The sequence below is a fragment of the Semicossyphus pulcher genome, unplaced genomic scaffold (genome assembly GCF_022749685.1).
Source record: "Semicossyphus pulcher isolate SPU_LCO1_2020_fin unplaced genomic scaffold, fSemPul1.0.p SCAF_1, whole genome shotgun sequence".
In the NCBI taxonomy this organism is placed as follows: domain Eukaryota; kingdom Metazoa; phylum Chordata; class Actinopteri; order Labriformes; family Labridae; genus Semicossyphus; species Semicossyphus pulcher.
This window is the reverse complement of record NW_027211603.1, coordinates 29,284,403-29,294,832: the sequence shown is the minus strand read 5'-3', so window position 1 is coordinate 29,294,832 and position 10,430 is coordinate 29,284,403. Positions and strand designations below refer to the sequence as shown.

The 10,430-nt window shown below is 39.1% G+C and overlaps 1 protein-coding gene across 1 annotated transcript; it reads left to right on the top strand.

Moving 5' to 3' along the window:
* Window positions 1-739: 739 nt before the first annotated feature.
* On the top strand, window positions 740-9,926 carry tdp1 (tyrosyl-DNA phosphodiesterase 1). Its single transcript, XM_069658809.1, has 16 exons — window positions 740-830; window positions 1,511-2,122; window positions 2,340-2,383; window positions 3,205-3,260; window positions 3,838-3,934; window positions 4,096-4,130; window positions 4,268-4,360; window positions 4,505-4,675; window positions 4,871-4,949; window positions 6,288-6,464; window positions 6,562-6,610; window positions 6,854-6,920; window positions 7,214-7,321; window positions 7,836-7,938; window positions 8,029-8,131; window positions 9,719-9,926. The coding sequence occupies exons 2-16, from the start codon at window positions 1,513-1,515 to the stop codon at window positions 9,790-9,792; spliced, it is 1,866 nt and encodes a 621-aa protein (XP_069514910.1). The 5' UTR covers window positions 740-830; window positions 1,511-1,512; the 3' UTR covers window positions 9,793-9,926.
* Window positions 9,927-10,430: the final 504 nt, after the last annotated feature.

Genomic DNA, 10,430 nt, shown 5'->3' with positions numbered 1-10,430 from the left:
AGCTCTCCGCTGTTCTTTCTGTGCTGTGTGTGTGTGGCACATAAATGATAATTGTGGATCTGTGGACTAAATTAAAAACAAGTCCTTTGTTTTTCATGCAAAACCTTGATGTGAATAGCTCACCACACTTTTTAGTGCTGTTTATTTTCACAAGTCATATTGCTCAGGTTGAATGATGACAACTTTTCTTTACAGAGTATCTGGTACAGGTTTTAATACCAATAATAAAACAGATTAAAAGTTGATTTGGTTGTTTGTTAGCTTTCTCTTCCTAATAAATTCACTAAAACTAAATTAGACTATTTCATTCATGCTACTTTTATTTATTTAGTTTTATTTTATTTGTTGATTGTTTGCACTGTGGGTAGTATTCCTCGCTCATCAAGGAGAGGGCCAGTTCATTTGAATGACACTATAATTTAAAATTTTTGATTTAAAATTCATAATTTAAAAATCAAAATACTAACTTGAACAATTAACTATCCAACAAACGGAAAAAATAATTGAATTATAGTATATAGCCTAGTTTAAATAGAAGGGAAAAAAAACAAAGTCAAAAGTTAATATCTATTATCTGATGATTTTATCATCGGCCATACTTGTGTGCTAGCTTTTATTTGATAAATCTGCCTGTTACATCCCGCCATTGTGGCGGAACTACAATGAACGGCATGAACATGAGTTTCCACCCGGACACGTATCCCTCGTGCACAACCTGCATAGTATGTTGTTTCATGGAGGCATTTTGTATTAAGTTTGTACAGCGGTGGATTGATAGGAGTCTGCATTAATAACATCATTACCTGTGCCGCTGCGCTTTTATGACTCTGGTAAATGAAACATCCCGCTCGGCAGTAACGTTATTATTCACGCTACTGATACACAGTTCATATCATCTTTATATTGTCGTTTGTGAACTGCAGAACTTGCACGATCTGTTTTGCTTTATTCTCACATCAATTTGTCTAAGACCTTAAGTACACAATTCCTTATTCTTGTAGAAATTGTATTTTTGTATTTTGCACATTTTCAAGAATTTGTCAAAGCATGCCTTGCTGTTTCTGTGCATACATGAATGTTCATAGATGTTCCAGCATTTTAGATTTAGACCCTGTAAGTTGCTGTGTTATGATCTTTGTCTGCATTGTGCATTGTCTAAACATGACAAAGCATGACCAAAACACTCACATACTGCGAATTGAATTTTGCAGATGCAGACATCCATTTCCTAAAATAAACACAAATTAATCACATCAGATTGGTGGAATAAGTTGTCTCCAAGCCTGTCTGTCCTGCAAGTTTTAATGGTTAAGTTGCTTTGTGTGGTATAACGCTCAGAGAAAGATGATGAAAATGCAAAAGCAGGTATAATCAGGCTAAAATTCAAGCTGTATTAAGTTGGTCATAAACTTTAAAATGCAGCACATACAGAATAGTTTATCAGTTCAGGCTCCAGCATGACCTACTGCTAATGACTGCTGATATTTGACCTCTGTGTTTCTCTTGTCAGCCATGTCTCAGGACAGTCAACATGGCAAGTGGACCGTCTCCAGCAGTGATGACGACGATGAAGGTCTTCCTCCTTCTGGAACTTCAACATCTAAGCCCCACCCACCTGCTGTACCCAGTTACAGCTCCCATCGTCCTGCCCCTCCTCCCAGTCTCAAACTGGAACCAGTAACAGCAGCTGTGGAGGTGAAACCAGAGCCAGCAAAAACACCTGTATCCTCGCTTGTTATCGGCTCTGAGGCCAGACAGTCAGCAGCGATGAACCAGTCAAAACCAGTGAAGTATGAAACTACTCCATCATTGGCTGGAAAGAGGAAGAAAGAGGTGTCAGAGGGCTCAGGCTGGGCTCTCTCAGACAGTGATGATGATGGAGAGGTGAAGAGGGAGAGTGTCAGTAACCCACCGAAGAAGGCTCCTCCGATCCCCAAAAGTAAGAAGGTGAAGGTGGTGGCTGAGTGCCCTCCAAGTCCCCATGGTCGGGTCTACTACATCGATGAACCAGAGGACTTCTTTGAATCCAGTATTCCTTGTTTAGAGGACAACTACAGGTTTTACCTCAACAAAGTCACAGGCCTGGACAGGAAGTACAACAGAGGAGCTCTGCACATCAGAGGTGAGGACTGTTTTATCCAGTGACATTTGGTGTAGACAGTTTGTTTCTGCATTTAAGACAATAAAATCATGTATTTAATCAGAAGATTGATAATTACAATCCCAGATCAACAGGCAACGTCAAAGCAGAGCATTAGCCATTCCCTTTAAAGATCTCCCTGCTGTAGATACATAACTGAAGTTCTATTTGGTAATGTTTACTTTATTCATTCATCCAGACATCCTCTCTCCATTATTTGGGACCTTGAAAGAGTCTGCTCAGGTAAGTAACCATATAAACTTTTTTGATCTTTTGTTTTTTCAGTCATGCTAACAGCATGGCTCTAGTGATGACAATGTTTATCCATCACTTTCTTAATCAACCCAAATATTTTGGTCCACACTGAATATTCAGCAACTATATGATCAGGGTTGGTTGGGGAACAAAATTAGGCCTTGGCTATTTTCATCTGGTCTGCACTGCAACTCCCCAAAATGGCGTGATTTCTTTATGTCCAACATTGCTGGTGGTGGTCCACATCAGGTGGGTCAGCCCATATGCCAGAATTGCCAGATTGCCAGGCTGAGTCTGGTATGGACTGCTTTGAATACTCCTGGACTAAAGAGCATGGATACTTCTAACTTTTCAACTAGAGCCACATTTCAGTTTTAGGTTGTTAGGTTATTGGGCAATTATTGGATTCATTGCCATGAAATTTGGTGTTATGTATATTCCCCACGGCCTTCAAGGTAATCACGTTGGTGGTCCACTGAGGTGGTCAAAAATCAATTGGTTGTTTATAGTAAAGAGACACGGAATGATATTGTCATCATCCTCTGCTGTACTTTGTTTTTAGAGCTATTTAGCATATAATAGCATGCTTACACACGGAACTAAACCATGGGAAAAATGGTAAAAATCATCAATGTTTTCATTGTCACTGTAAGTATGTTAACATGCTGATATTAGCATTTAGCATAAAGCACCACTGTAACTAGCCTTGCAGCTAGCCACTAGAATAGCCATAGACTCTTATCTTTTTTCCAGGTTTGGAGGGAATTTTTTTTTTTACATTAATACAAGTTTACTCTCTTTCTTTATAGTTTAACTACTGCTTTGATATTGCCTGGATGGTTAAGCAGTACCCGTCAGAGTTTAGGTAAGTTGTGTTTCTTCTTTACTGCCATTAACGATCACAAGCATGTACACATTTATCTGATAAGCTGGAGTCTCTTGATTGCAAGTCCATATTATACTGACAGCGCCCTCTAGTGTATAATGGCTTGTATTATAAGGTTGCAAATATATTCTCATAATGCTAAACAAATGAACGAAAATTCACAATTTAAAGATGGAGCAATAAATGTATACATTTGGTAAGCATGTAGGAGATTGCTTGCATTGCTAGGTTCAGAGTTTTACACTGAAAGCTTTTTCACATTTTTAACAGTGCTGTTATACAATATGTTCAGTTGCATTTGTGAAAATAGTTGATTTCCTATTTATTAATAATATTTGATTAGTTTTCAATCTCACCAGGGTTGAAAAAAACCTAAATCTGTAATCAAACCATAACGAGATTCTAAAACTCCCAATTCAATATTGGATAAAGACATTCTAAAGTAATCACTCAAATTGTGGTCAATACAAGTTTGTAAGAGAAGAGGAAAGTAATCAAGCTTGAGACAATCTGGTGATGTTCAGTCTAAACCTTTGGTTTCTGGTTGTGTTTACAGGGATCGTCCAGTTTTGATCGTCCATGGAGATAAGAGGGAGGCCAAAGCCCGACTGGTCCAGCAGGCTCAGCCGTTCCCACATGTTCGATTCTGCCAGGTACGGACTCACAACCACAGAGCAACAGTGGTTTAAACAGTTGTTCAACATCTGTAGAGCAATTTGGCTGACATTATATACAGCCTGAACTTAAAAGTAGGGGCCTGTTAATGAGACTGTTTCTTAATGAGACTCAGCATGTTTGTGATTTTCCTTGACAGGCCAAGCTGGATATTGCTTTTGGGACTCACCACACGTAAGCATTTGTTTCCCTTGGTATTACACCTGTATCATACTGTTGTCATCCTATGTAAGTGTTAGTATTTTTAACTCCCTGTACAGTTACAGGAGAGTATTCTTTGTTAATGCATGCATAACATTTTTTTTGTGCAGGAAGATGATGTTGCTGTGGTATGAAGAAGGCTTCAGAGTCATTATTCTGACCTCCAACCTCATCAGAGCTGACTGGTATCAGAAAACACAAGGGTGAGTCTGTCTGTTGTGGGATTTTAACTTTTATTAAACCAAAGAAGCAATTTGGGGATGTACACACCAATCTGTGCAGCCACATCAAAAGAAAAGAGAAGCTATTTCCCATATATGCCTGTAAATGTATAATTTCCAAATCAGGATGTGGATGAGCCCACTGTTTCCACGGTTACCAAAGGGCAGCAGTGAGACAGCAGGTGAGTCACCTACCTTCTTTAAGAGGGACCTGCTGGAATACCTGGCATCGTACAGAGCACCAGAGCTGGAGGAGTGGATCCAACGAATCAAAGAGCACGACCTGTCAGAGACCAGGTAAACAAGAGGCCCGTACAGTATTTGCACTGACACAGACTGTTCTGGTGAAGGTCTGATGAGGGAGAAAAAGGAGACATACTCATGACTCTAGCATCAAATCATGTAATATAGACTTCAGTCTGCTGTAAATTCAATGGGGTAAATATAAAATCCAGATTATAATTGTTTTATAATCTTATCTTCTATCATCAGGGTTTATTTGGTCGGCTCAACACCAGGGAGATATGTGGGTCCAGACATGGAGCGATGGGGCCACCTGAGGCTGAGGAAGGTAAGGAGCTCTCTGCTGCCTCTCCTCTCTCACGAGACCATTTCTGACAGTGGTTTCAATTTGTCCCCATGAAATTTGTTTTATGTAATTTTTTTACCACAGGAAGAGATGGTCAATTTGAGTTTGTATTTTTATCATATTCATTGTTTTGGGTAATTTTAGTGAAACACTTTTTTTTTGTTTTTAAAGGGCTTGTGAAGGTAATCTGTGTTTGTGTGTGATGTTGGTTTGATGTTGTGATGTTGCATGCATGTGTGCGTGTACTTAGATTGGTTCTCTACAATAAAAACTGTTTGTGTGGATAGATGGGGTGGGTGATGGGAAAAGAGAGGGGGAAAGGAGGGGTTAAATAAATAACAAAATTGATCATATATAAAGAGGGTTGGGAAGTGGCTGGGGGAGAGGGTTTCTAGATAAATAAGTGAGTTAATTAGTGCTAAGGCAAATATTAATTGTGATTACAAAAAAGTAAGAAATATTAATAGGTGTAATAATACAACAATTATAGTAATGATTTGTATAAAGTCCAGGGAAGGGATGCCCCATCCACTCATGGCTAACCCAGAATTGGGCCTCATCAGGGAGCTCCAGGGTGGGTCAATAGGGTCAGTCGCACAAGCTCAACTAAGTCATTTTTTCACTATTATAATTAATCAGTTATATAATATTATTTTGTGTGTAATTTAACATATTTGTTTCATTTTTTTATGTAACTTTATGCATTTTCTAATTCCAAATTATTCTTCAGAAACTTCAGACTCTTGATATTTGCTGTTAAATTCAGTCGCCCCTCACGCAGTCATACTATCTGCACATTTGGCAAGGATACATTATGGTTGGATAGCTATGCATTTGGACAAATTGTCTGTTTTGTCAATTCTGTGGAGTTCAATCACTTCTGGAAAAGTACCTTCATCTGAACTCTTTAGGGACATGAGAAATGTTGAAATATGAAAGTTAGGAATCATTTAACAACTTTTGGTTACATTACAGCATAACCGTAAAACAACAATTACCTGCTTGAAAGGTAGGTTGCCATAAAACAAACTCCTGGTTAACATTGGAAAATGGGCAGCAGTAGTGGATGGTTTAAACAGTATGTAGTCTGTGGTGTAAAACATACAAACACACAAATATTCCTTTTTAAGTAGTGAGCATCTTAGCAACACTGCTAATAGCCCTTAATGTAAAGTACTAAAGAAATGTCTTTAGTATTTAATTCCATGCGTAAGCATAATGCAACTAAAAATAAAAGCTATTTGAACATAATGATTACACTTAAACATGTGAGATGTATGTAGTCTCTTACTCATTTCTTCATGTCTTTACCTTTTTCAGCTGCTGTATGAGCACACAGAGCCGGTGCCCGACGAGGAGACGTGGCCTGTGTTAGGTCAGTTCTCCAGCATCGGCTCCATGGGGCTGGATAAGACCAAATGGTTGGCAGGGGAGTTTCAGCGCACCATGACTACGCTGGGGAAATCCTCTCTTCGCTCGGACCCCCCCATACACTTGGTACGTTCCTCCAACACAAACTTCATGTGATTTGTTGCTTGTGTGATGCAGCATTTAAATGAAATGAACAATAATCTAATGGGTGGATGTTTTGCAGCTGTATCCATCAGTCGAAGATGTGAGGACTAGTTTAGAAGGCTATCCAGGTGAGTACGCTTAAAGGAATGAATCGTATGTCATGTTTTGTAGAGATACAAACTACCTTCACTTAATGACGGTAATTCTGGCCACAGCATGATCCCTTTGGGAGCTTATTTTACTTATGCCTATTTATTGATTGAATCATCCACCCTCAGCATGAGAGTGTTCGACTGATTGCTTGATTGATGTAACTTTTGATTACTTAGTGACTGCTGTGTGTTTGGTTGCTTTTCTCTGTTGTCGTTCAGCGGGAGGCTCGCTTCCCTACAGCATCCAGACGGCTCAGAAACAAGTCTGGCTCCACTCCTACTTCCAGTAAGTTCACTTCTGATTATCATAATTTAACCATTTCTTTTACAGGTACTAATATGTAACATCAACCTGGAAGCTAGTCATGATACATCTTTCTCACACACATATCGCAAACTGCTGCAGCTGCTCACACTGTACATGTACACACCTAGAAGGAACATTTGATGAGAAATTATGGGACAAGACTATGAACAGAGGTTCAGCTTATTACAAAATTACAGTTTACACACTTCAATTAAAAGTGATGCTTTGCTTCAATTTTAATGGTACTCTTTTGTGTGCGTGTTTGTGTGCAGCCGTTGGAAGGCGGATACGACAGGAAGGAGTCATGCCATGCCACACATCAAGACATACATGAGGGCGTCTCCAGACTTCACTCAGCTCGCCTGGTTCCTCGTCACAAGGTGTGTGTGCGAGATTCATATCTGAATACGTGAATTTGTAAATTGTCATATACTGTCGATTATCTAAAATTGTTTTGTTTTAATACACTGCTCAGAGTTTTTTTTTCTTTACAAAAACAACATGTTTAAAACATATTTCCTTTTGGTGAGTGAACAGAAGGACAACATTTGTAAATGGTCCACCTCTTAAAGGATTAGCTATTAATATATATATATATATATTATATTTTGTTTTGAAGACATAATTATAAAACTACTTATATAATCTTTATATTTTGGTTGGTTCCATTGTATAAATATGTGTCTCATCAATCTGTTGGTTTCACTGACAAGCCAGTTGCCCAGTATTGTGTTCAAGGAACATTTGTTCAGCCACAGTAAACATATAAAGCCGAACTTTACTGAAAAAAAACTAAAATGATAGTTACAGATTATTCAATGCTGAAATAATCCTTTCTTTTATAAGAAGTTGTATTGTAACATTGATGCTTATTTGATTGTATGTGTGTTTCAGTTCCAACCTGTCCAAAGCAGCGTGGGGCGCCCTTGAGAAGAACAACACTCAGGTGATGGTCCGTTCATACGAGCTGGGAGTCCTCTACGTGCCCTCCGCCTTTGTAAGAACACCTCTCAATGTTTCCACTGTTAGAGGGTAGAAAAAAAGTATTTCATGATGTAAAATGTGGTGTGATGGTTGTCTCCTTCAGAACATGAAGACTTTCCCAGTGCACAAAAATCCATTTCCTGTCTCCACCTCCTCTGGGTTCACTGTGCCCTTTGACCTGCCCCCTACATGCTACTCTGCTAAAGGTAAAGAAGTGTGTGTTTCAGTGTGTGTAGTGTGTGTATTTATTTATGTACATACTGGCATATTCAATTGTTTTGTTGCTCTTTCACTTAGTATTGACCTTATTCTGTTTTAAAAGATTTTAAGTGCCGCTGTGTAGTGTCTGTGTCATTTGTCAGTTTTGTTAGTTTTGACACGCAAAATCTTTGACGACGAGCCTCCTTCGCGCGCGGCTCAACTGCTGCTGTGAAACGTCAGGGTGAAAAATTTGGCTGTTTGTGTTCACATCAAAGACTGTATATGTAGATGGACGACGCGTCTCCGTCTGCTCCCATTGTATGAAATTGAAGATAAAATAGCCCAGAGGTGGTCGCTGCCATCTTGCGATGGTGACAGTAGAGATCGGTGGGTGGAGCTGCCCTGGCCACTTCCGCTAACTAAAACACACACTGAACTTACTGAAAAAAACAGGAAAGATGCCACACGCCGGCGTATTTAACAGCAGAGTAGCTTCTTGTGTTGGTCTGAAGCAGACGTTCACAGATATGTAAACTTCAATGATTGTTTTAGTTACGTCTCCTCTCGTCGTTCCTCCTCTACTCTGCTAATCTGAAACAGATCGGCTGCAGGAGCCGTATTTGTCAACAGAGCTGTCAATCATCCTTTTTACAGCATCAAATAACTAATTAAAAATAAACTTGTCAGAAAAATGAACACATCAATCAGCATGAAAATAACTAACTATAATAACAGAAACTATGTTTGAAAAACATTTATTTGGCGTGTATTTTGATTTTATAGTTTGACTCATGTCCCATCTGTTAACATGGAGGAGGCGGGCTTTATGACCTATGCAGCCAGTCAGCAGGGGGCGATAGAGAGGGTTTGGCTTCACTTTTAGGGAGCTGTCATGTGGTCTGTCTTTTTATACAGTCTACGGCATTTAATTTTAGATTAACTGAGCTCTGTGTTTTAAGCCAAGGTTGAACCCAATGACTGTATATATAGATGGACGACGTGTCTCCATTTGCTCCCATTGTACAAAATTGATGCCAAAGTAGCCCCTGTGATAGGCGCTGCCATCTTGTGATGGTGACGACATACGGAGCCATGGACTGAGCAGTAGAGATCGGCGGTTGGAGCTGCCCTGGCCTCTTCCGCTAACCAAAACACACACTTAACTTACCAAAAAAAGGAGGGAGCAGTCATGTCGTCCATCTTTTTATACAGTCTATGGTTGAACGAACATACAACAGGTTAAGCTTAAACTGCTGTTATATTGACCTCTAGTGGTACTTAGGAGAACTCTACAACACAAAGAGTTAATACTTCAACCAGAAGGTCATGTATTGTGATTTACAACGGAAACTCCACACGATCCAATTTCTTTTCGTAGAACAATGCAGTTGAAAGGGCATCATTTAAAAGAAATGTGATATATGAGAAACCTATAAAATAATCGTTGATTGATTTAGGAATGATCTTTCACTTGGACAGTGAAGAAGACGAGGTAGCTGGAAGAAATGCCGCCTGTTTGTCCGCTGTGATGTTGTGATGTTGTATGTTAACAAATGTTTGGTTTTACTGACCTGTTCTCTTTCTGTTCTCAGATCAGCCTTGGATCTGGAACATACCGTACAGCCAGGCGCCCGACACACACGGCAACATCTGGGTTCCCTCCTGAAAACACACACACAAACGCAAACACACACATGCCTTTGTATTACTTTGAAACTACTGTGCATGTAACTGTCAGTACTTTGTTTAGGTGCTAGTTGTCAGTAACATTTATTTTTATATTTTATACCATACTGTAAGCTCACGTTTTCTACTAATAAATAGAATAACTTAGCCATTGTTGAGCACTGATGTCATCCTTTTGTGTTAATCTGGCAACAGGATATAACCATGAAAGGACCTCCCTCATTATTTTGGGTTAATCATTAATTAGGCATGTCTAACAAGCAAAACAACATCAAGGAATGACTGGACAACAATATACTCAATCAGATGAAGCCTAATGATTATTTTTGATTTACAATAATCAGTCAGTTTCATTTTTTAATTACTTTTTTTTGACACAGTAAGTCACCAAATAATCAGCAGTAAAAGAACAACGTTGTCATGAAATGTGTGCCGACATCAGGTGGGAGTTTACATGAGCTCCTGCAGGAAAAAACGACTTCTTCCAAACTAAAAGTGCACAAACAACTTTCATCAACAAGTTTCATCTTTAATCTAAATATGCTGATTCAGCAGTGGGTGTATGTCACTGAATATCAAAGATTAAAACATATTTTTATCAAATGGGGAACACAACTT

Excerpts from the sequence above, each read along its gene's own strand:
- tdp1 (XM_069658809.1), top strand. The coding sequence starts at position 1,513 with ATGTCTCAGGACAGTCAACATGGCAAGTGGACCGTCTCCAGCAGTGAT. Across the intron at positions 3,935-4,095 it reads CACATGTTCGATTCTGCCAG|GCCAAGCTGGATATTGCTTT; the intron begins GTACGGACTCAC and ends TTTCCTTGACAG. Across the intron at positions 7,939-8,028 it reads TCTACGTGCCCTCCGCCTTT|AACATGAAGACTTTCCCAGT; the intron begins GTAAGAACACCT and ends TGTCTCCTTCAG.